Source organism: Balaenoptera musculus, chromosome 1 (assembly GCF_009873245.2).
Source record: "Balaenoptera musculus isolate JJ_BM4_2016_0621 chromosome 1, mBalMus1.pri.v3, whole genome shotgun sequence".
Taxonomy (NCBI): Eukaryota; Metazoa; Chordata; class Mammalia; order Artiodactyla; family Balaenopteridae; genus Balaenoptera; species Balaenoptera musculus.
This window is the reverse complement of record NC_045785.1, coordinates 67,757,414-67,783,621: the sequence shown is the minus strand read 5'-3', so window position 1 is coordinate 67,783,621 and position 26,208 is coordinate 67,757,414. Positions and strand designations below refer to the sequence as shown.

Genomic DNA, 26,208 nt, shown 5'->3' with positions numbered 1-26,208 from the left:
CCTGGGAACTTGTTAGAATTGCAACTTAGAAATGAATTAGAAACCCTAAAGGTGGGACCCCCAAATCTATTTTTTAGCAAGCCTTTCAGAGGCTTCTGATGCATGCTCCAATTTGAGAATCACTAACCTAGATGAGTCTAGCTCTAACTCTGTGGGATTTTTATTAATATAATGGCACTTAACTAAACCCAAAGCACAAAACAGACTTTTAAAAAATTCCTTTAGACATTATATCTGCTTAATTCTTTATTTTCTTGAAAAATCAGGAAACAATGATGAATTGCAAATCTGGGGTTTAACAACTAACCGAACAGGAAAAGCCCAGTAAGAAATATCCCCACACAATCCCAAGGGAGAAAAAAAAAAGTTCTATTAAATGCCACAGAAATCAAGGACACTGAATCAACATTAAAAATAGTTCAACTCTTCCAATATTATGAAGACCACTCCCAAATAAATCATCCTTACATCTATACTTTCTTCTGCAATGGCATCTCCCGCACCCAATTTAATGGAACTACAGGCTTCGTCCTCAGCCTGTCTATTTCGAAAGGTTAGAGCTTGTTCCCATCGACGCAATGCCTCTTCAAACAATTCCATACCTAAAAATTGAGAACAGAACAATTTTATTTTATTTTTTTTCTGGCCGTGCCACGCGGCTTGCAGGATCTTAGTTCCCCAACCAGGGATTGAACCCAGGCCCCTGCAGTGGAAGTGCTGAGTCCTAACCACTGGACTGCCTGCGATTTCCCAAGAACAGAACAATTTTATTAATTTTTTAAAGTTTTTAAATTTATTTGGTTGCAGTGGGTCTTCGTTGCCGCACGTGGGCTTTCTCTAGTTGCATCAAGCGGGGGCTACTCTTTGTTGCGGTGCGCAGGCTTCTCATTGCAGTGGTTTCTCTTGTTGCAGAGCTTGGGCTTTAGGCGCGCCAGCTTCAGTAGTTGTGGCTTGTGGGCTCTAGAGCGCAGGCTCAGTAGTTGTGGTGCGTGGGCTTAGTTGCTCCGCAGCATGTGGGATCTTCCCGGACCAGGGATCGAACCCGCGTCCCCTGTATTGGCAGGCAGATTCTTAACCACTGCGCCACCGGGGAAGTCCCAAGAACAGAACAATTTTAAATAAGTGAAATCAATACCAAAATCATTTTCGGTCTAAAGTGTTTTTCATACAGTTAGCACCAATGGCACAGTGTGACTGTAATTTTGGCACTAAAGAATAAAATTTATGCTCACATCATTTCTTAGCAGAATCTTAATATCCCAATACATTCCAGGTCTACAGATGTAGTCAACCAACAATAAGAGAGAAATGACTAATATGTTTTCCCTTTTTAAAATATGTAACTCAAAGGTATACGGTGCTTGGGATTTTTCTAAAAAAATATCATGAATTCATCAAAATTCCTAACAATAATGGCTAATTTTTAAAGTCACATAACTATCTTTCAAAATATCCCCCTAAATGAAAAAGAAAACTGATGGGCAAATAGAAGAAACTAGTTGATAAGAAACTATCAGGTTTACAAGAGGTTCTCAGAAGGAGACAGTAAAGCTAAGAAGAAAGATAACAGCCCAGAGGTCCAGAATAAAGTCTTTTCTATCTTTTATTCCACCAAAAGGTGTCTTAGACCACCTTGACACCAACTTGCTGATTTGGATGGATAAAGTGCTGGGCCAGAGCTAAAAATATACAAGAAGAACCAATAAAGGGTTACAATCTGAGTAGGAATTTCATATTTCTCCTTATAGAAAGCTTTTGTGGGAAAAGAGGTGAATATGTGCCTCTTTTTCTCCCAATTAAAAAAAGGCTTACCAAAATAATTATGCACTTCAAACAAAACCAAAATATTTCATAACCTCAATTTTTCTAGACATATAAAAGTAAAAGATCTTTAAAAGCTGCTTAAGAATCTGACCAAGTCATTCTGAAGATGTTTTTAAGATATGGTAGCTAGAGAATACCTGTCCTTGAAAATCATTTCTTCAGTTACCTGGAGAACCTACAACTCTAAACAAATAAGATGTTCTTTAAATGAAATGTAGGCCTTAAATTGTTTAATTTTCTGTAGCAAAGAATCATTGTCTGGATCTTCCTTCTAAAAAATTTGCTCACTTAAAAGACTTCCTTTTTCCAAGCTATACAATTCTAATTCCTTCATCCTCTTCTCACTCCATCCACTCTCTATCCTTCTGATTATTTTGGCTAAATATAAGGAAGAATTATCTAATAGCAGAGCTGTCCAAAGATAAAAGTTACCTCTAAGGAAGTACTGTGTCTCACTTGACTGCAGAACGTGGCCCAAACTGTCACATATCAGCAGTTTTATAACAGGAATTCAAACATGTTACCAATATATTTTTTATGTCATCAACACTGTGAAGGGAACTAAAACAATAGGTGGGAATTGAAACAATATCTCCTACCGATCCTAATTCTATGACACTGAGACTCCCTGCAGCTTCCCTAGTTTTACTCTATTTCTCTTCAATTCTAACTCTCAATATTCCTACAGAAGTGTTGAGTGTAGGTTTACTAGGCATAGTTAATCTAGAAACATAGTGAGCTTAATTCTCAGAAGACCTGGAAAAGGTGGCAGAAGAACTACTCCTGTATCCCCCCCCCCACCCCGTGCAGGATTACCTACTGTGACGTCACGGCGGATGATATAGTCTTTAACTATTCTAGAGTGTGGGAATGCAGGCAGGCACACAGCCCTTCTGCCAACTCACCATCCCCTTACTACTCACTGGCCAAGGCCACCTCAAGATTTTGTTGGTTTTGTTTTTTAGTTAGTATGCATTTCCCTTAAAAGGAATATAGCCTGAAATAGAGTACAGAAGAACAGGGGAAAGGATTTGAAAATGCATTTGAATCTGATTTGGTGTTAAGGTCTCTGGTTCTCTTCCTGGGCTCCAGTGAGACTTTCTAGACATGCTCACGTTCGAGCTGTAAACACAGGCCTCTTTCTATCTAAAATCCTTTCTAGATATAGGAAGAATACAAATGATATCTAGATAAAAGACTACATAAAGTGGATTTTGATAGATTCATTAGATAAAAGTCAGCAGATTAGGTTAGGTAAGTGTAATAGATTGAATAATAACCACCCAAAGATATCAGGCCCTAGTCTCTGGAACTTGTAAATGTTACCATATAAGAAAAAAGTGTCTTTGCAGATGTGATTAAATTAAGAATCTTAACATGGGGAGATTATCCTAAATTATCTGGTGGGCTCTAGATCCAATCACAAACATCCTCATAAAAGAGAGGCAGAGGGAGATTTGATACACACAGTGAATAGGAAGGCAGAGATTAGAGTCATGTGGCCACAAGCCTGAAGCCACCAGAAGCTGGAAGAGGCACGGAATGAATTCTCCTCCAAGCCTCCAGAGGGAGCATGGCCCAAATGCCACCTTGATTTCAGCCCAGTGATAACGATTTCAGAATTCAGGCCTCCAGAACTCTGAAAGAATACATTTCTATTGTTTTAAACCACCAAGTTTGTGGTAATTTTAACAGTAGCCTCAGGAAGCTAACATAACATGTTATGTTATGCAGACTACAGTCAACAGATGAGAACATTTTAGAATTATAGTTGCTTCCCTTAGAACAATTCATCATTCTTCCGTTTCACATTAAATGTGAGTACAGTATCTTAAAACTTCATTATGTTATTCCTACCCATCAAGTATAGGTTCTCAGGAGTGGTCACAGGAATATTAACAAGTTTAATATCATCTTCATCTGCTCTGTCCCAGGAATTAGAATTGCCACAAGCACAGCTATGACAAGAATTGACACTCTGGACCTAAAATTAAGATGGACAGAAGTTACTTCAAAATCTCTTTTGTAATAGTATTTTGCAATCTTTTATATTTATAAATTATTTATGTAAATCCTAATCCTGGTATAACAACCCATGGAATTTCTACCTGAAGAAATAAATCTGATTATATTCAGTCAAACTTAAGAGTCATAAGGCCCTAAGTATTCTGAACCCTTGTTTGCTCAAAAAATATACAACTAGAACAATATTTTGAACATAAATCAGATATTTCCATCAAAAATCAAGCAGTTTTTTTTATAGTTTACTGTCATTAAGTATTTACTTATAAATTTTATCCACACCTACTTTGATTTGAGGTAGCTAGCTTATTTTCCTTTTAGAACTTATTACAATGCTGATTCTCTGCTATGTAATAACAAAAATCGAAAAGCCTCTGTCATCTTCCCTTCTCTAGCAAGGTCCACTGAGCCAATCATTTCAGTCACCTCTATGCAAATGACTCCCAAATCTTGAACTTCAGTTCTGTCCTCTTTTGAGAAATCTAAGCCCACATTTCCACCTGCCTATTTGGTGACTCCACTTGGCTCTTCTGTTGGCATCTCAAAATGACTATATCAAAAAAGAGCTCTGCATCTTCCCACAACAGAAACTCTTCCTCCTCCCAAGTTCACTAACAGTACTTTTATCTCCATAATTCCTCAAACTAGATAACAAGTCTTCTCTAACTTCTCTTCCCACACCTCTCAAATCCAGTTACCAAGTTTTGTGGACCCTGTTCCCTCCTTTTCCACTCCTGTTGTCATGACCCTCACTGAGGCACTCATTAAGAGGCAGAAATCTGGGTTCACAGCCCTGGCAGTGGAATGACTAGGTCAGCTAAGGCACATATAGTAAAGTGATTCTAAAGATTTCTTACTTATACTATTACCATAAAACTCCTTTTCTCTAGTCAAGAACAGCTTCAACTTTCAGTTGAGAAAATTCAACACAGAGATACCCCAGATTATAGAATGGGCATATACTTCATTATCCTGCTCAGTTTCACAGACGAACTGAGAGTCTGCATGCCTTTGATCTAGATGCTCCTACCACAGAATAGCCTTTAAAAATTTGGTATATTTTTAGGCATTTAAGAATGGGGCAGCTGTATATTCCAACGAAATACAGAAGCAAGGTATGGAACAGATTATGGTATTCTATAAAGTATTTTTTTATTTTTTAAACTGTTTTTTTTAATGAACATACATGATGGGAGAGGCATATTCTCCCTGGAAGTATACACATAAGAAATTGTCAACGTTTGTCTCTAAGGAGGGGAATTGAGAGGATCAGGAGCACATTTTTCACTGTTTGCTTTTTGCCTCTTCTTTATTTAGTAGGAAATGCATATCCTACCTAATTTTTAAAATAATTTTTAAACTACATTAGATTTAAACAAATATTAACTTCATTTTTCACCTGTCAATCAATGCTATATTAATGCAGTCAAGAAAGAGGTGAAGAACTCCATACTTGGCAGGTTCATCAAGTGATTTTTGTGACCTAGTACCATGTTTGCTGCATCTTCTAGCTTTCTGCAGAACATCTAGCTTTGAAGCAACACTTCCATACCAACATCATCCTCAGAGGACCCCATGGGACCACATCACTTAACTCAAAAAAACCGGGAACCAAGCTGGCTGAATATTTAGCAAAAGGATAATTTTACTTGCCTGAAGAAAACAGGATCAACCAGATTTCTTAAGCTTCTTTCCATACTAAGAGCTATCTATAACTGTATGACATTTAAACCAATAGATAACAATAGATATATAAATAAAGTTAAAAGAAAAAACTAATAAAAATTTTCTCTTTACTTACAGAGGCCAAACTCTGTGCAGAACCTGAGTATTTACTGAAGAGTCCTCCATTAGCATAATTATAAGACTGAGATCCTTTGTCTTTGGCAGAACTTAAAGATAATGTCAAATTCTGTCTGCTACTGGAACAACTTGAACCTACCAAACAAACATATTAATATTAAAAGTATCAATAACTCCAATGATACATTTCAGGTAAAATTTCAAAGTTTATATATTCATTCAGAGGGCTCATTTTAAAACACATTTCCCTCAATTGTGTAAATTATTAAATGTATACCATTATTAAAATCTACATCTCTATATAATGTTTTTAACACTGTTAAAATCTGCTTCTGAAATGAAGGTTAAAACATTCATCAATTACTCAAGGTGGTATTTGAATGGTCTACTGTAATCAGCATAAAAATACTGGCAACTATGAACCTTCAAATTATAAATTTAACAAAATATAAGCACTTCTTTCCTGAATTACCTCTAAACTTTATCCTTATCACATTATATTGTAATCAGTCTTTTATACGTCTCTCTCCCCTAACCATCTACCCATTCATCTAGGGCAGACACGGTGCCTTAGTTTATCTTAATGCAGCAGTTAAGACACTCAATTCAAATCCTGGCACTTATTAGTTATGTGAACTTGAGCAAGTCACTCAACTTTTCCATATCTCAATTTTCTTTAGGTATAAAATGGGAACAATAACATAGGATTATAGTCCTAATTCATAGGATTGTTATAAAGGTTAAATTAACACAGTGAATATATAGCATGTAGCACTGCACCCAAAGTCTCATAAAACATCAGTAAGTGAGAGGCATCATTATTGTTGTAATGTTCACTACACTTGGCACAAAATAGTCATTCATTAATTATTTGTTGGGCCAATAAATCACAAAATCATATGATAAATCAAATAATAAATTTAAAATAATTTAAAATTCAAAAATAAATCCAGCATGCTCAATAAATTATTTCTATTGAAACAATTTGATAATATGTATCAGATCTCTAACAAAAACTATAGATCCTTTAAAGGCCAGCAATTCTACTTCTAGAACTTTATAAACTTAGGAAATAAACCAGACAAGTATATGCAAAGCAAGAAAAACAACCTAAAGAGAACAACAGGGAACTGGTTAAATAACTAGAGTACATTTGTACATTAAATACATATTAAAAATGATAGCACAGAGATATATTTATTGACATTTAAAGACATTCTTACATAATGTTAAAATATTTTAAAGGCAGGTTACAAAAGGTATGAATTTTACTTAAAATGCATAAATCATTTACTTGTATATAATATAAAATTTTATGTCTCAATATGATATTTAAGTGCAAATATAAATGGATAGATATATACCAAAGTATTAGCAGTATTTATTTCTGGGTAGCAGAATTTCAAGTGATTTTGATTTTTTCTGTTTGCTTGTCTGTATTTTCTAATCTTTCTAAAATTAATTTGTATTACTTGTGAGTTAAATATTATGCAAGAAAATTCTGGAAACTAAAACACTGAAATCACTGCACTCCAGTAATGATTTACATATAAAATTTCCTTTGCAGACTTAATTCAGCTATTTCTACATACCTTTGTCTGATGCTGCTCTTTTAGTGTATTCAAGTATGAGATGCTCTGGTTCCCATGGTAATATTTTTCCTTTCTTCTTTCCACGTCTTCTTTTAAAGTGACGGGCCAGAAAAATTACAGATACAACACTCACTGCAGTTACCACAAATAACTTTTTAGCTACTGGCGAAAATTTGATCTGGAAAAGATGCAATTAGATTGAAAAAAAGTCTTATTTGTTTGTTTAAAATTGACATAAGGACTAAAATTATTCTTAAGCTAATCTAGTTCTAAATACTACCAAGATAACATTATTTTACTCTTTCAATGACAACTAACCCAATTTGAATTTTAAAGACAAACCCATAAAATGCAGTAATTTATTATCCACTGCTCTGCAGTTCTCAGATAAATAATAATGCCCAAAAAGTTATCAGGAGCACAAAATAATTCAATCCCATTAATATCTGTTGACCAACTAATGATTAATTCATGCAACTCAATCTTCTATCTGAATCACAGCAAGATTTTTAATTGCAGGAATGATTAAATCAGACTTTTAAAATGAACCAATTTTTTAAAACTATCTGGAAATGTGGGCAAACATAAATTAACTCAATTCATAAATATCATTTAAATAAGCCCTTTTATTCATGAATTAATCAACAAATATTTACTCAGCATCTTACAATATACCAGGACTGTGCTATGAAAATGAAAATGAAAATCTTATATAATTCTATTCAATAAGCATATATCAAATGTCTTTCATTTATCAAGAAGCACCAGGTATACAGAGGATACAGATCTTGCTTCCCTCAAGAGTGTACTAATAGTAAAGACAAATATACAAATAATGTATTACAAATAATTACAGTATAGTGTGATAAATACAGTAATGTAAGTATGTACTAAGTACTAACATAAGAGCAAGAGGTAATTAACTTTGTCTTGAGGGACAAACACTATTAATCACCTAAAATGCAAAAGAACTTTAAAATAAAGCTATAGGCTTGGGGATGTAGAAAGCTAGAAAGTGTCACTTCCAACCTTCCAAAAACAAAAAAGCCAAATGACAGATTCTCAGTTTTTTTGAACCCATCAGAATGCAGAAGTTGGACGGTAATCAACTGGCCCCAAAACTAAGGAGACACAGGTTTTCACCTGGAGAGGTAAGACATGAACACTGACATGCAGGAACAAGGCATATCAGGATATCAGTAAGAAGAGTTCAGCTAGCATGGTTGGTAAATTGGTGGAGACTGAGAGTGTACTGGTGAAAGAGGGTGAATCACCCTTCCCAGGGGGGCACATGTGGTGCAAATATAGGGGTAATTCACACTTTTTGGACGTTTTTATCTTCATGAATCCCACCAAGCACGCACAGAAAAGACTGCAAGAGGCCTAAGAAAGTCTCCCTAATGGTGAACTGCGGAAGGGAAACAGGAATTTTTGTTGAGGGACATGAACTGCATCAGTACCCTTCTCTTTTGTCCCCCAAAAGGAACAAAAGCCTTAAACTGTGGGATGCAATTTTAACTTTAGAGGGAAATTTATACCATTAAATGTTTATATTAAGAAAAAAAGAAAGGTGTTGAAACCATAATCTGAGTTTTGACCTTAAAAAAGAAGACCAAATCCAATCTAAAGAAAGCAGAAAATTTGGAAGTAATGAAGACTACACAGAAATCAATGAAATGGAAAACCAACTCAATAAAATCAAGAGTTGTTTGGGTTTTTTAATTTTTAATTTTTAATTGTTTTGGCTGCGCTGCACAGCTTGCAGGATCTTAGTTCCCTGACCAGGGATCAAACCCAGACCTTGGACAGTGGAAGTTCAGAGTTCCAACCACGGGACCGCCAGGGAATTCCTGGTTTTGTTTTGTTTTGTTTAATTTATTTTATTTATTTAGTCTTGGCTGTGTTGGGTCTTCGTTGCCGTGCACAGGCTTTCTCTAGTTGCGGCGAGCGGGGGCTACTCTGCCTTGTGCGCAAGCTTCTCATTGCAGTGGTTTCTCTTGTTGTGGAGCACGGGCTCTAGGCGCACGGGCTTCAGCAGTTGTGGCATGTGGCCTCAATAGTTGTGGCTCGTGGGCTCTAGAGCGCAGGCTCAGTAGTTGTGGCGCACAGGCTTAGTTGCTCTGTGGCATGTGGGATCTTCCCAGACCAGGGCTTGAACCCATGTCCCCTGCATTGGTGGGGTTATTCTTAACCACTGTGCCACCAGGGAAGCCCCTAGGGTTTTTTTAAATAAATAAAACTGATAAACCTCTAGTCAGTCTGATCAAAAAGAAAGGGAGAAAGAAAAGATACATATTACCAAAATCAGAAATGAAAGAAGGGCCACCACTACAGACCTCACAGATATGAAAGGATAAAAAAAAATGATTACTATGAACAACTCTATGCCCATAAATTCAACAAGTTAGATAAAATGGACTAATTCCTTGAAAGAGAGAAACCATCAAATTTACTTAGGAAGGCGCTTCCCTGGTGGCACAGTGGTAGGAATCCGCCTGCCAATTCAGGGGACAAGGGTTCAGTCCCTGGTCTGGGAAGATCCCACATGCTGCGGAGCTACTAAGCCCATGCCACAACTACTGAGCCTGTGCTCTAGAGCCCGCGAGCCACAACTACTGAGCCCGTGTGCCACAACTACTGAAGCCCACGCGCCTAGAGCCCATGCTCTACAACAAGGGAAGCCACCGCAATGAGAAGCCCGTGCACTGCAACAAAGAGTAGCCCCCGCTCACCGCAACTAGAGAAAGCCCACGCGCAGCAACGAAGACCCAACGCAGCCAAAAATAAATAAATTTGGAAAAAAAAATTTACTCAAGAAGAAATAGATAGCATGAATATTTACATACCTACTAAAGAAACTGAATATGTAGTTAAAATCTTCTAACAAAGCAAATTATAAGCCAAATTCTACCAAGTATTCAAGGAAGAAATATCAAATCCTACAAAGAGGGAACACTTCCCAGTCTTTTTACAAACCCAGCATTACTATTAACATCAAAACCGAAGACATTACAAAAACAAAAACAAAAGCAAACCTACAGACCAACATTGATAGATGCAGAAATCCTTCATAAAATATTAACAAATCAAACCCAGCAATATATAAAAAGAATAATATATATGACCAAATGGTGTATATCCTAGGAATTCAAATCTGGTTCAACATTCAAAAACTAATCAATATACTTCACCATAATAACAAACTAAAGAAGAAAAGCCATAATATAACCTCTCTCTCTCTCTCTCTCTATATATATATATATATTTTTTAAATGTTTAACCCCACTTCTGGCCTGGGTTTTTTTTTTAATTAATTAATTTATTTATTTATTTTTGGCTGTGTTGGGTCTTCGTTTCTGTGCAAGGGCTTTCTCTAGTTGTGGCGAGTGGGGGCCACTCTTCATCATGGTGCGCAGGCCTCTCACTGTGGCGGCCTCTCTTGTTGCGGAGCACAGGCTCCAGACGCGCAGGCTCAGTAGCTGTGGCTCACGGGCCTAGTTGCTCCGCAGCATGTGGGCTCTTCCCAGACCAGGGCTCGAACCCGTGTCCCCTGCATTGGCAGGTAGATCTCAACCACTGCGCCACCAGGGAAGCCCAAATCTCAATATGTTAAAAAAGAAGTATCAATATGAACTCATGTTTTGCTTTTTCTTTTTAATATATACAGATAGACAAATTCAGAAATATAGTTGTGTATAAATACACTGATCAGTATGCATTCACACATACCCTAGTTCTGTCTCCTAAGAGGGCCTAGAAATAGCAACATCCCAGTAGCAATGCACACACCTTGCATCCAGATCTTAGTTTCTAATTGCCAGAGACTAAAGAGAACTAAATATGGAGACTAAAGAGAGCCAAAGCCCCCCAGAAAAGTGGGTAATTCCAGGATTGAGGCAGAGAAAATACAAAGTGAACCCAGAGAGGAAAAAAAAAAAAAGAAGAGGGCATGTCAGGCATGTCAAAAGATACAGGAGCCAACCTGAAAGAGCTTCCAAAGCCAAATATGGAACAATTTGAGCAACAAAATAAATAACAATAATATTAGATTATAAACCAAAGAACAAAATAAATACCCAAACTGATATAAATCAATAATTGAATAAATTAACAAAAGGGGAAGAAGGGACAACTCTCCCTTACAGAATAATTTTAAATAATGAGTAAATTCATTAAGAATTTACTTAAGGCAAGATTCACTACTAAGTGCTAAAATTAGGGGACAGGGACTTCCCTGGTGGCACAGTATTTAAGAATCTGCCTGCCAATGCAGGGGACACGGGTTCAATCCCCGGTCCAGGAAGATCCCACATGCCACGGAGCAACTAAGCCCGTGCACCACAACTACTGAGCCCGCATGCAACAAGTACTGAGGTGCGTGTGCCACAACTACTGAAGCCCACGGGCCTAGAGCCCGAGCTCTGAAACAAGAGAAGCCACCGCAGTGAGAAGCCTGTGCACCGCAAAGAAGAGTAGCCCCTGCTCGCCGCAACTAGAGAAAGCCAGTGCACAGCCAACGAAGACCCAACGCAGCCAGAAATAAATAAATAAATAAATAAATAAATAAATAAATAAAATTTATTAAAAAAATAAAATAAAATAAAATTAGGGGACAAAAGTTTAAGGAGAAACAATATATTTGCATAGTCTCAAAGCACCTACCTCCAAATTTATTTACAAAGAGAAAAAACAGCAGAAAAACTTTAATCAAGTGATCAAGGTTAAACATCACCTGTAAAAGACATATACACATCATCATGTATCCCCTGATACAATGCACTGTGGTTCGTGTCAGAAATGAATAATCTCAATGCAATCTTGAGAAAACATCAGACAAATTCAATTGAGGGAGAGTCTATAAAATACCTAATTTGTACTCTTCCAAAGTGTCAAGCATAAAAGGCAAGGAAAGATTGAAGGAACTGTCACAGATTGAAGAAGACTAAGGAGACTTAACAACTAAAAACAATGTGGAAAAAGCAATGAAATTTAAGTAATTACATAAAAAAAAAAAAATTGGGTTGGCCAAAAAGTTCGTTCAGTTTTCCCATAAGATTGCTCTAGTAGCACCTATCTTCAACTTCATGTGAAACAATTTTGTTAGACTGAATTGTGACAGCTGCCAATCAATGTTATACCACACAGGAAATAGCCGACATACTCAAAATATCCAAATCAAGTGCTGAAAATCATTTGCACCAGCCTGGTTATGTTAATCACTTTGGTGTCTGGGTTCCACGTAAGTTAAGTGGAAAAAAACCTTCTTGACTGTATTTCCGCATGCGAATCTCTACTTAAACATAACAAAAACGTTCAGTTTTTAAAACAAATTGTGATGGATGATGAAAAGTGGATACTGTACAATAATGTGGAACAGAAGAGATTGTGGGGCAAGCGAAATGAAACACCACCAAACACACCAAAGGCTGGTCTTGATCCAAAGAAGGTGATGCTGTGTATATGGTGGGATTGGAAGGGGGTTCTCTATTATGAGCTCCTTCCGGAAAACCAAACGATTAATTCCAACAAGTACTGCTCCCAGTTAGACCAACTGAAAGCAGCACTCAATGAAAAGCATCCAGAATGAGTCAACAGAAAACACAAAATCTTCCATCAGGATAACGCAAGACCGCATGTTTCTCTGATGACCAGGCAAAAGCTGTTACAGCTTGGCGGGAAGTTCTGATTCATCCACCATATTCACCAGACATTGCACCTTTGGATTTCCATTTATTTTGGTCTTTACAAAATTCTCTAATGAAAAAATTTCACTTCCCTGGAAGACTGTAAAAGGCACCTGGAACAGTTCTTTGCTCAATAAGATAAAAAGTTTTGGCAAGATGGAATCATGAAGTTGCCTGAAAAATGGCAGAAGGTAGTGGAACAAAACGGTGAATATGTTGTTCAATAAAGTTCGTGGTGAAAATGAAAAATGTGTCTTTTATTTTTACTTAAAAACCAAAGGAACTTTTTGGCCAACCCAATAAAGTCTACAGTTTTTAGTTAAGAATATTATGCCAATGTTAATTTCTTAGTTTTAGTGATTATACTAGAGTTATGATAGATGTATACATTAAGGAAAATTGGGTGAACAGTATATGGAAATTCTCTGTACAATCTTTACAACTTTGATAAGTAAAATTCTTTCCAAAAAAAAAGAGATAAAGCTCTGACAGACCTTGTTAAGAGGATGAAAAAACATGCTACAGACTGGGAGAAAATATTGATATTTGTAAACCACCTATCTGACAAAGGACTTGTTTATAGAATTCATAAAGAACTCTTGAAATTCAACAGTAAGAAAACAATCCAATTAGAAAGTAGGCGAAGGACATGAAGAGACATTTCATTTCACAGAAGATGATACACGGATGGCATAGACACACACACACACATACACACAAAAAAAGATGTTCAACATCATCAATCAATAGAGAAATGTTCATTAAATCTACTGTGACATATGACACACCTATTAGAACGGCTAAAAATATTTTTTTAGTGACAATATCAAATGCTGGTGAGGATATGAAGACTACTTCTCATATATAGTTGTTGGAAATTTAAAATGGGACAACCATTCTGGAAAATAATTTGGCAATTTCTTTAAACACTAAACATCCACTTACCATATGACCCAGTAATCATATTCCTGAGCATATATCCCAGAAAAATAAAAACTTATGCCCACACCAAACCTGTACACAAATGTTCATAGCAGCTTTATTTATAATAATCAAAACTGGAAACAGCCAAAATGTCCCTCAATAAATGAATGGTAACAAACTGTGGTACATCCATATACAGACTACAGAATACCACAATAAAAAGGAACAAATTACTGAACCTCTCTGTACTATTTTTGCAACCTCCTGTGAATCTATAAGTACTTAAAATTTTTAGAAAATAAAGCTGTATCAACACAGCTGCTCATCCCAGTTAATTCAAACCAATGAAATTTTGGAAGGATTTTATGATTGGGTTGTTTTCCTTCGCACAACTATTCAATTAAACTGAACTGGGAATTCCCTGGCAGTCCAGTGGTTAAGACTGTGATTTCGCTGCCGAGGGCCTGGGTTCGATCCCTGGTTGGGGAACTAAGATTCCACAGGCCGTGCGGTGCAGCCAAAAAATAATAAATAAATAAAAATCTTTAAAGAACTGAATTGACCCATGGTGCACAGTTTGTTGTCTTTAAATATCATTTTACACTAAAGGGTTTTTCTTGGAGAAGTGGCTGATTCCAGGTATGGGGCATGAAAAGTATGAGAGAAGCCTGTAACATCTTCTCATACCAGATAGCAAGGAGGCTGTCAACAGAGTTGTATCTAAAGCACAAACAGGCCAACTTGAATAGGCTCTCACTGGCCAAAATGAGTTCATCTGAGCATAAATAAGGATAAATAATGTAATGGTTTAATATATCATATATAATTAAATCTGTGAGATCAAAATGATCTTTTTTTAAACCCTCCTTGATCAGCTCTGATGAATACTAAAGAATCATCTCATTATTTTACAATCTGGTCAATAAAAAGGAAAGAAGCAATTATTCTGCCATTTCTATGCAAACTGCACCAAGGTACCCAAGTAGTGACAGAAAGTTTCTCTTCATTGATATACTTTAGCTTATAAATTAAGAAGGCAATATAGAATGGTGTCACCATTTTACAACCTCTTGAATTAGCAGATCCAGTAATAATTATCAAAGACTGCCAACATCACAAAAAGAGTCAACCAGATATTATGTACTTCCTATAACTTAGCTTTACCAACAAAAAAATTGAATCTAATTGATACTCCAATCTAACTCAATTCATAGAAAAATACAGTGGAGAGAATATAATCAGGATTATCCTGTCACAATAAAGAACACGGTTTCTTCCACAGAGAAAATAAAAGCAAAGCAAAAAAAAAAAAAAAAACAAAAACGATATGGGGGAAACTACAGATTAAAAGAGATCTAAGAGTTGACAGATACCTAAGAGATTTAAAAGATACCTCAATTCCATCAAACAAAACAAAGACAAACAAAAAATACTCATAGGACAACAGGAGAAATTAAACACTGACTGGATACTGATAATATTAAGGAATTACTACTGTATGGAAGGATGTAATGTTATTGTGGTGGTTCTACTTTAAGAGATTAGATATAAAATGAAACAGTTACAGATGAAATAATATGATGTATCGATTTGCCTCAAAAGAATCCAGTGAGGGGCTTCCCTGGTGGCACAGTGGTTGAGAATCTGCCTGCCAATGCAGGGGACACGGGTTCAAGCCCTGGTCTGGGAAGATCCCACATGCCGCGGAGTGACTAGGCCTGTGAGCCACAATTGCTGAGCCTGCGCATCTGGAGCCTGTGATCCGCAACAAGAGAGGCCGCGATAGTGAGAGGCCCCGTGCACCGCGATGAAGAGTGGCCCCCACTTGCCGCAACTAGAGAAAGCCCTCACACAGAAACGAAGACCCAACACAGCCATAAATAAATAAATAAATAAAATAAAAATAAAATAAAATAAAATAAAGCAAATAATTAAAAAAAAACAAAAACAAAAAACAAATGTATCGGAGAGGTGGGCAATAAATATTAAGAATGCAGTGAGGGATGGAGGAGGAAATGGATAGGAAAACAGAGGAAACAAGACAGCCCATGCAAACTCTACTCAATACTCTGTCATGACTTGTATGGAAAAGAATCTAAAGAAGAGTGGATATATGTATAGGTATAACTGATTCACTTTGCTGTATACCTGAAACTAATGCAACATTATAAATCAACTATACTCCAATAAAAATTTAAAAAAAGAAAAAAGGAAAAAAAAGATTGCCCATGCATTGCTCTCTGTTGAGGCTGAGTGTCAGGTATATGGGGGTTCATTAAACTATTCAATTTTGTACATATTTAAAATTTTCTATAATAAACCTATTTGTAAAAATAAAAATTGAATTAACATAAACTTTAAACTATAATGTAATAGTAGAAAAAAAACAACTATTCATTACCATTTAAAACCACATGATCATCTGTGTAGAAAAACCCTATGAAACTTATAAAAAGCTACCAGAATAACTGAGTTTAATAAAGCTATAAGATAGAATATCAATATAGAAGTCTATTTTCATATACTAGTAATAAATAACTGGAAATTGAAATTTTAAAAATACCATTTACAGTTGCATCATAAAATATGAAATACTTAAGGATAAATCCGACAAAAGATGTGAAAGACACGCATCCTGAAAACTAGCAAACACTGCTGAGGTTCAAGAAAGAAAACCTAAATATATGGAAAGACGTAACACATTTATAGGTTGAAAGACTCAAAGATGTCAACTGTCCCCAAATTGATCTATACATTCAATACAATCCCAATGACAATCCTAGCAAGATTTTTTTTTTTTTGGTAAAAACTGATACTTGATTTCTAAATTTCATATAGAGGGAATTCCCTGGTTGTCCAATGGTTAGAACTCCGCGCTTTCACTGCTGAGGGCGCGGGTACAATCCCTGGTCAGGGAACTAAGATCCTACAAGACGCACAGTGCAGGCAAAAAAAATAAAATTCATACGGAAATAAAAAGGATCAAGAATAGTCCAAACAATTTTGAAAAAGAAAAACAAAGTTGGAAGACTAACCTTACTTGGTTTTGAGACTTACTATAAAGCTACAATAAACAAAACACTGTCGTATTGACACAAAGAGACAAACAGATCAATGCAACAAGAGAGAGAGTACAGAAATAGACCCACACGTATACAGATGACTGATTTTTGGCAAAGGTACAAAAAGGCAGTCCAGTGGAAAAAGAGTAGTCTTTTCAACAACTAGTGCCAGGGTGGGAGGGAGGCTCAAGAGGGAGGGGATGTGGGGATGTATGTATACGTATAGCTGATTCACTTTGTTATACAGCAGAAACTAACACAACAATGTAAAGCAATTATACTCAAATAAAGATAATTTAAAAAAAAAAAAACTAGTGCTGGAAAAAACTGAGTATCCATATACAATAAAATGGAATTTCAATCTATGTTTCACACCATACACAACAATTAACTAATGGATCACAGACTTAAACACAAAACCTAAAACTATAAAGGTTCCAGAAAAAGCATAGGAAAAAATCTTTGTGATCTTTGATTAGACAAATATTTCTCTGAGATGACACCAAAAACCTGACCCAGTTTTTAAAAGAAGTTGACAAATTGGACTTCAGAATTTAAAACTTCTGCTCTTTAAAAGGCACTGTTAAGAGAATGAAAAGAGAGGAAGACCCTGGACTTCACCAAGGAGGATACCCCACGTCCAAGGACAGAGGAGAAGCCACAGTGAGACGGTAGGAGGGGCGCAATCAGAGTAAAATCTAATCCCATAACAGCTGGGTGGGTGACTCACAGACTGGCGAACACTTATACCACAGAAGTCCACCCACTGATGTGAAGGTTCTGAGCCCCACGTCAGGCTTCCTAACCTGGGGGTCCGGCAACGGGAGGAGGAATTCCTAGAGAATCAGACTTTGAAGCCTAGTGGAATCTGATTGCAGGACTTCGACAGGACTGGGGGAAACAGAGACCCCACTCTTGGAGGGCACACACAAAGTAGTGTGCGCATCGGGACCCAGGGGAAGGAGCAGTGACCCTGGGGGAGACTGAACCAGACCTACCTGCTGGTGTTGGGGGGTCTCCTGCAGAGGCGGGGGGTGGCTCTGTTTCACTGTGGGGACAAGGACTCTGGCAGCGGAGGTTCTGGGAAGTGCTCCTTGGCGTGAGCCCTCCCAGAGTCTGCCATTAACCCCACCAAAGAGCCCAGGTAGGCTCCAGTGTTGGGTTGCCTCAGGCAAAACAACCAACAGGGAGGGAACCCAGCCCCACCCATCAACAGTCAAGTGGATTAAAGTTTTACTGAGCTCTGACCGCCACAGCAACAGTCAGCTCTACCCACCACCAGAGCCTCCCATCAAGACTCATAGATAGCCTCAACCACCAGAGGGCAGACAGCAGAAGCAAGAAAAACTACAATCCTGCAGCCTGTGGACCAAAAACCACAGTTACAGAAAGATAGACAAGATGAAAAGGCAGAGGGCTATGTACCAGATGAAGGAACAAGAAAAAACCCCAGAAAAACTAAATGAAGTGGAGATAGGCAACCTTCCAGAAAAAGAATTCAGAATAATGAGAGTGAAGATGATCCAGGACCTCAGAAAAAGAATGGAGGCAAAGATTGAGAAGATGCAAGAAATGATTAACAAAGACCTAGAAGAATTAAAGAACAAACAAACAGAGATGATCAATACAATAACTGAAATGAAAACTACACTAGAAGGAATCAATAGCAGAATAACTGAGGCAGAAGAACGGATAAGTGACCTGGAAGACAGAATGGTGGAATTCACTGCTGCGGAACAGACTAAAGAAAAAAGAATGAAAAGAAATGAAGACAGCCTAAGAGACCTCTGGGACAACATTAAACGCAACAACATTCGCATTATAGGGGTCCCAGAAGGTGAAGAGAGAGAAAAAGGACCAGAGAAAATATTTGAAGAGATTATAGTCGAAAACTTCCCTAACATGGGAAAGGAAATAGCCACCCAAGTCCAGGAAGCGCAGAGAGTCCCATACAGGATAAACCCAAGGAGAAACACGCTGAGACACATAGTAATCAAAGTGGCAAAAATTAAAGACAAAGAAAAATTATTGAAAGCAGCAAGGGAAAAACGACAAATAACATACAAGGGAACTCCCATAAGGTTAACAGATGATTTCTCAGCAGAAACTCTGCAAGCCAGAAGGGAGTGGCATGATATACTTAAAGTGATGAAAGGGAAGAACCTACAACCAAGATTACTCTACCCAGCAAGGATCTCATTTAGATTTGATGGAGAAATCAAAAGCTTTACAGACAAGCAAAAGCTAAGAGAATTCAGCACCACCAAACCAGCTCTACAACAAATGCTAAAGGAACTTCTCTAAGTGGGAAACACAAGAGAAGAAAAGGACCTACAAAAACAAACCCAAAACAATTAAGAAAATGGTCAAAGGAACATACATATCGATAATTACCTTAAACGTGAATGGATTAAATGCCCCAACCAAAAGACATAGACTGGCTGAATGGATACAAAAAGAAGACCCATATATATGCTGTCTACAAGAGACCCACTTTAGACCTAGGGACACATACAGACTGAAAGTGAGGGGATGGAAAAAGATATTCCATGCAAATGGAAATCAAAAGACAGCTGGAGTAGCTATACTCATATCAGATAAAATAGACTTTAAAATAAAGAATGTTACAAGAGACAAGGAAGGACACTACATAATGATCAAGGGATCAATCCAAGAAGAAGATATAACAATTATAAATATATATGCATCCAACATAGGAGCACCTCAATACATAAGGCAACTGCTAACAGCTATAAAAGAGGAAATTGACAGTAACACAGTCATAGTGGGGGACTTTAACACCTCACTTACACCAATGGACAGATCATCCAAAATGAAAATAAATAAGGAAACAGAAGCTTTAAATGACACAATAGACCAGATAGATTTAATTGATATATATAGGACATTCCATCCAAAAACAGCAGATTACACGTTCTTCTCAAGTGCGCACGGAACATTCTCCAGGATAGATCATATCTTGGGTCACAAATCAAGCCTCAGTAAATTTAAGAAAATTGAAATCATATCAAGCATCTTTTCTGACCACAATGCTATGAGATTAGAAATGAATTACAGGGAAAAAAATGTAAAAAACACAAACACATGGAGGCTAAACAATACGTTACTAAATAACCAAGAGATCACTGAAGAAATCAAAGAGGAAATCAAAAAATACCTAGAGACAAATGACAATGAAAACACGACGACCCAAAACCTATGGGATGCAGCGAAAGCAGTTCTAAGAGGGAAGTTTATAGCTATACAAGCCTACCTAAAGAAACAAGAAAAATCTCAAGTAAACAATCTAACCTTACACCTAAAGAAACTAGAGAAAGAAGAACAAACAAAACCCAAAGTTAGCAGAAGGAAAGAAATCATAAAGATCAGAGCAGAAATAAATGAAATAGAAACAAAGAAAACAATAGCAAAGATCAATAAAACTAAAAGTTGGTTCTTTGAGAAGATAAACAAAATTGATAAGCCATTAGCCAGACTCATCAAGAAAAAGAGGGAGAGGACTCAAATCAATAAAATCAGAAATGAAAAAGGAGAAGTTACAACAGACACTGCAGAAATACAAAGCATCCTAAGAGACTACTACAAGCAACTTTATGCCAATAAAATGGACAACCTGGAAGAAATGGACAAATTTTTAGAAAGGTATAACCTTCCAAGACTGAACCAGGAAGAAACAGAAAATATGAACAGACCAATCACAAGTAATGAAATTGAAACTGTGATTAAAAATCTTCCAACAAACAAAAGTCCAGGACCAGATGGCTTCACAGGTGAATTCTATCAAACATTTAGAGAAGAGCTGACACCCATCCTTCTCAAACTCTTCCAAAAAATTGCAGAGGAAGGAACACTCCCAAACTCATTCTATGAGGCCACCATCACCCGGATACCAAAACCAGACAAAGACACTACAAAAAAAGAAAATTACAGACCAATATCACTGATGAATATAGATGCAAAAATCCTCAACAAAATACTAGCAAACAGAATCCAACAACACATTAAAAGGATCATACACCACAATCAAGTGGGATTTATCCCAGGGATGCAAGGATTCTTCAATATACGCAAATCAATCAATGTGATACACCATATTAACAAATTGAAGAAAACCATACGATCATCTCAATAGATGCAGAAAAAGCTTTCGACAAAATTCAACACCCATTTATGATAAAAACTCTCCAGAAAGTGGGCATAGAGGGAACCTACCTCAACATAATAAAGGCCATATATGACAAACCCACAACAAACATCATTCTCAATGGTGAAAAACTGAAAGCATTTCCTCTAAGATCAGGAACGAGACAAGGATGTCCACTCTCACCACTATTATTCAACATAGTTCTGGAAGTCCTAGCCACGGCAATCAGAGAAGAAAAAGAAATAAAAGGAATACAAATTGGAAAAGAAGAAGTAAAACGGTCACTGTTTGCGGATGACATGATACTATACATAGAGAATCCTAAAACTGCCACCAGAAAACTGCTAGAGCTAATTAATGAATATGGTAAAGTTGCAGGATACAAAATTAATGCACAGAAATCTCTTGCATTCCTATACACTAATGATGAAAAATCTGAAAGAGAAATTATGGAAACACTCCCATTTACCATTGCAACAAAAAGAATAAAATACCTAGGAATAAACCTACCTAGGGAGACAAAAGACCTGTATGCAGAAAACTATAAGACACTGATGAAAGAAATTAAAGATGATACCAACAGATGGAGAGATATACCATGTTCTTGGATTGGAAGAATCAACATTGTGAAAATGAGTATACTACCCAAAGCAATCTACAGATTCAATGCAATCCCTATCAAATTACCAATGGCATTTTTTATGGAGCTAGAACAAATTATCTTAAAATTTGTATGGAGACACAAAAGACCCCGAATAACCAAAGCAGTCTTGAGGCAAAAAAATGGAGCTGGAGGAATCAGACTCCCTGACTTCAGACTCTACTACAAAGCTACAGTAATCAAGACAATATGGTACTGGCACAAAAACAGAAACATAGATCAATGGAACAAGATAGAAAGCCCAGAGATTAACCCACGCACCTATGGTCAACTAATCTATGACAAAGGAGGCAAAGATATACAATGGAGAAAAGACAGTCTCTTCAATAAGTGGTGCTGGGAAAACTGGACAGCTACATGTAAGAGAATGAAATTAGAATACTCCCTAACACCATACACAAAAATAAACTCAAAATGGATTAGAGACCTAAATATAAGACTGGACACTATAAAACTCTTAGAGGAAAACATAGGAAGAACACTCTTTGACATAAATCACAGCAAGATCTTTTCTGATCCACCTCCTAGAGTAATGGAAATAAAAACAAAAATAAACAAATGGAACCTAATGAAACTTCAAAGCTTTTGCACAGCAAAGGAAACCATAAAGAAGACGAAAAGACAACCCTCAGAATGGGAGAAAATATTTGCAAACGAATCAACGGACAAAGGATTAATCTCCAAAATATATAAACAGCTCATTCAGCTCAATATTAAAGAAACAAACACCCCAATCCAAAAATGGGCAGAAGACCTAAATAGACATTTCTCCAAAGAAGACATACAGACGGCCACGAAGCACATGAAAAGATGCTCAACATCACTAATTATTAGAGAAATGCAAATCAAAACTACAATGAGGTATCACCTCACTCCTGTTAGAATGGGCATCATCAGAAAATCAACAAACAACAAATGCTGGAGAGGGTGTGGAGAAAAGAGAACCCTCTTGCACTGCTGGTGGGAATGTAAATTGATACAGCCACTATGGAGAACAATATGGAGGTTCCTTAAAAAACTAAAAATAGAATTACCATATGACCCAGCAATCCCACTACTGGGCATAAACCCAGAGAAAACCGTAATTCAAAAAGACACATGCACCCGAATGTTCATTGCAGCACTATTTACAATAGCCAGGTCATGGAAGCAACCTAAATGCCCATCAACAGACAAATGGATAAAGAAGATCTGGTACATATATACAATGGAATATTACTCAGCCATAAAAAGGAACGAAATTGAGTCATTTGTTGAGAAGTGGATGGATCTAGAGACTGTCATACAGAGTGAAGTAAGTCAGAAAGAGAAAAACAAATATCGTATATTAATGCATGTATGTGGAACCTAGAAAAAACAGATGAGCCGGTTTGCAGGGCAGAAGTTGAGACACAGATGTAGAGAATGGACATATGGACACCAAGGGGGGAAAACTGCGGTGGGGTGGGGATGGTGGTGTGCTGAATTGGGCGATTGGGATTCACATGTATACACTGATGTGTATAAAATTGATGCCTAATAAGAACCTGCAGTATAAAAAAACAAACAAACAAAACAACTAATACTAAACTTTCATTGGGTTATTTGTATGGAAATATGTTAATATAAATGTTTCAGACATTACATGAAATTTCTAAAAATCTTATATTTGTATTTGTATGGAAATATGTTAATATAAATGTTTCAGACATTATATGAAAAAAAAGAGAATGAAAAGACAATCCACGAATTAGGAGTAAATAGCTGCCAATCATCTAACAAAGGAATTGTATAAAGGGTATATAAAGAATTCTCCAAACTTAATAAGAAAACGAAAAACCCAATTTAAAAATGGGGAAAATATGGAGATATATGTGTATGTATAGCTGATTCAATTTGTTATAAAGCAGAAACTAACACACCATTGTAAAGCAATTATACTCCAATAAAGATGTTAAAAATAAATAAATAAATTTTAAAAAATGGGCAAAAGCTTTGAACAGACACATCAACAAAGAAGATAAACAGATAGCAAATAAGCACATGAAAACACATTCAACATTACTGGTCATTAGGGAAATGCAAATTAAAACCACAATGAGATTCCAGTACACACCTATTTTAGAATGGCAAAAATTAAAAAGACTGGCCATACCAATGGTATAACCACTTTGGAAGAAGTCTGGCATTTTCTTAAAAAATTAAACATATACCTACTTATGATTCAGTCATTCCTCTCCTAAGTATTTACCCAAGGAAATGAAACCGTATGTTCATACAAAGACTAGTACAGAAATGTTCTTAGCAGCTTTATTTATAATTTAAAAAAAAAAAAAAGAAAAAACAGGAAATCCAAAAGTCCATTGCAGGTGGATAGCTGAACAAACTGTGGTATATCCATACAATGGAATACTGTTCAGTAATAAAAAAAGAACTGACTACTGATACATGCAACAACATGCATATATTTCAAAATAATTAGGCTGAGTGAAAAAAAGCCAGACAAAAGGAAGTACATACTGTATGATTCCATTTATACAAAATTCTAGAAAATGCAAACTAATCTATAGTGACAAAAAGCAGATCAGTGTTTGCCTGGGGAAAAGTGGGGGAGCGGAGTTGGACAGTAAGATGCAAAGGCAGAGGTTACAAAAGGGAATGATAGACTTTTAGAGATCATAGGTATGTTTATTACCCTGACTGTGGCAAGGATTTCACAGGCATATACACATATGTTAAAACTTAAATTGTATTCTTTAAATACGTATAGTTTAATGCGTGTCAATTTTACCTCAATAAAGCTGTTTTTGAAAAATAACATCTTCAGGACTTCCCTGGTGGTGCAGTGGTTAAGAATCCGCCTGCCAATGCAGGGCACACGGGTTCAAGCCCTGGTCTGGGAAGATCCCACATGCTGCGGAGCAACTAAGCCCGTTCACCACAATTACTGAGCCTGCGCTCTAAAACCCGCAAGCCACAACTACTGAAGCCCGCGTGCCACAACTACTGAAGCCCATGCACCTAGAGCCCGTGCTACGCAACAAGAGGAGCCACCGCAATGAGAAGCTCGCGTGCTGCAACAAAGAGTAGCCCTTGCTCACTGCAACTAGAGCAAGCCCGCACACAGCAACGAAGACCCAATGCAGCCAAAAATAAATAATAAATAAATAAATTTTTAAAACTAAATAAATTAAAAAAAATAACATCTTGGTTCTACACATAAATCCAAAATAATTGCTCATTTTCTGGTATACCAGAAATGATTTACTTCCACTTGCCATTAGTATTTGGCCTCAGCGACTGTGATCTAACAAAAATTTAAAACTATTCTTACTCTACTTTTCTTCCAAATCCATTTAACTTCTTCCAAAACTATCATGAAAAATTGGAACATTCCAATGTCGCCTCAGATTTTTTCCCTTCGCAAACTGTAAGAATTATTCTCTTCCGTAATGTCTTCATACAGGAATTGCCAAATATTTGTTTCTTTCCATTTCTATGTTTTACCCTCTGGAACCATAGCTCCAGTGTTCACTGCAACCAAATGAGATTCAGGGGAAAAAAAAAACAAACAAAACAGTTCCTGGAATTTGGATGCTAAACAACCAATAATAAAATAAATTCTAAAAAACAGCACTATTATTAAGAACACCTTACTTCTCATTATATTTTATGAACTGCCTTGACCTCATTACCCCCCAAAAAATGTTTCTTAGATCAAATATAAAAATTAGTATTTACTGCATAAGCAAATGTAAGATAACAAAATTAAGACCTCAACTAAAGAAAATAATCTATTGGGAGTTCCCTGGCAGACTAGTGGTTAGGGTTCGGCACTTTCACTGCTGTGGCCTGGCTTCAATCCCTCCTTAGGGAACTGAGATCCCATAAGCCATGTGGTGCAGCCAAAAAAAAAAAAAAAAAGAAAGAAAGAAAATAATCTTAACACAGGCCCAGCCATAACTAAGTGATCACATGTTCTTAAACTGTCAGTTCTGCTGTATCTTAGGGCACTGAAGTTAGAGAACTATTAGGAGACATAAATACAAAATTAAAACTACTGTCAGAAATATAACGTGCTTTTATTAATACGAATTCAAATACAATATAAATCAATTCACTTTTATTAAGATTCAAGTTCTGTGTATATGTTAAATATTATTTTTGCATAAAAGACCCATTACAACTTACAGTCCTAATCTCATGAAAAAAGAAAACGTTCCATGACAAAAATAAGGTAAATTTCCCAGGAAAAGATTTTTATCACAAGTAATCTAGATGACACAAGGTTTGAAAGTCTCTATTACTCCTGCCTATCACTTCTCATTTTGTTACTTCTTTCTTCCCCAGAGGAAAGTCAGTTACTTCCTATTATCATTGCCTGGAACACTGAAAATACAGCAACTCAGAATCCCAAACTCTGAGGGGCTTTTCGAGGTGATACAGTTCCTTACCTCCAGACAAAATGGAAACCAGACACGTGTCCTATTCA

General features: G+C 36.6%; 1 protein-coding gene across 4 annotated transcripts in view; it reads right to left on the bottom strand.

Annotated features, from left to right (window-relative positions):
• The window catches only part of MIGA1 (mitoguardin 1), a 95,800-nt gene that overhangs the window by 59,682 nt on the left and 9,910 nt on the right, over nucleotides 1-26,208 (bottom strand). For all 4 annotated transcript variants that reach the window (XM_036829198.1, XM_036829211.1, XM_036829206.1 and 1 more), the window contains exons 3-6: nucleotides 7,242-7,419; nucleotides 5,648-5,784; nucleotides 3,682-3,808; nucleotides 469-602 (exon numbers count right to left, since the gene is read on the bottom strand). In XM_036829198.1, the coding sequence (XP_036685093.1) occupies nucleotides 469-602; nucleotides 3,682-3,808; nucleotides 5,648-5,784; nucleotides 7,242-7,419 (576 nt within the window). The remainder of the gene's footprint in view (nucleotides 1-468; nucleotides 603-3,681; nucleotides 3,809-5,647; nucleotides 5,785-7,241; nucleotides 7,420-26,208) is intronic.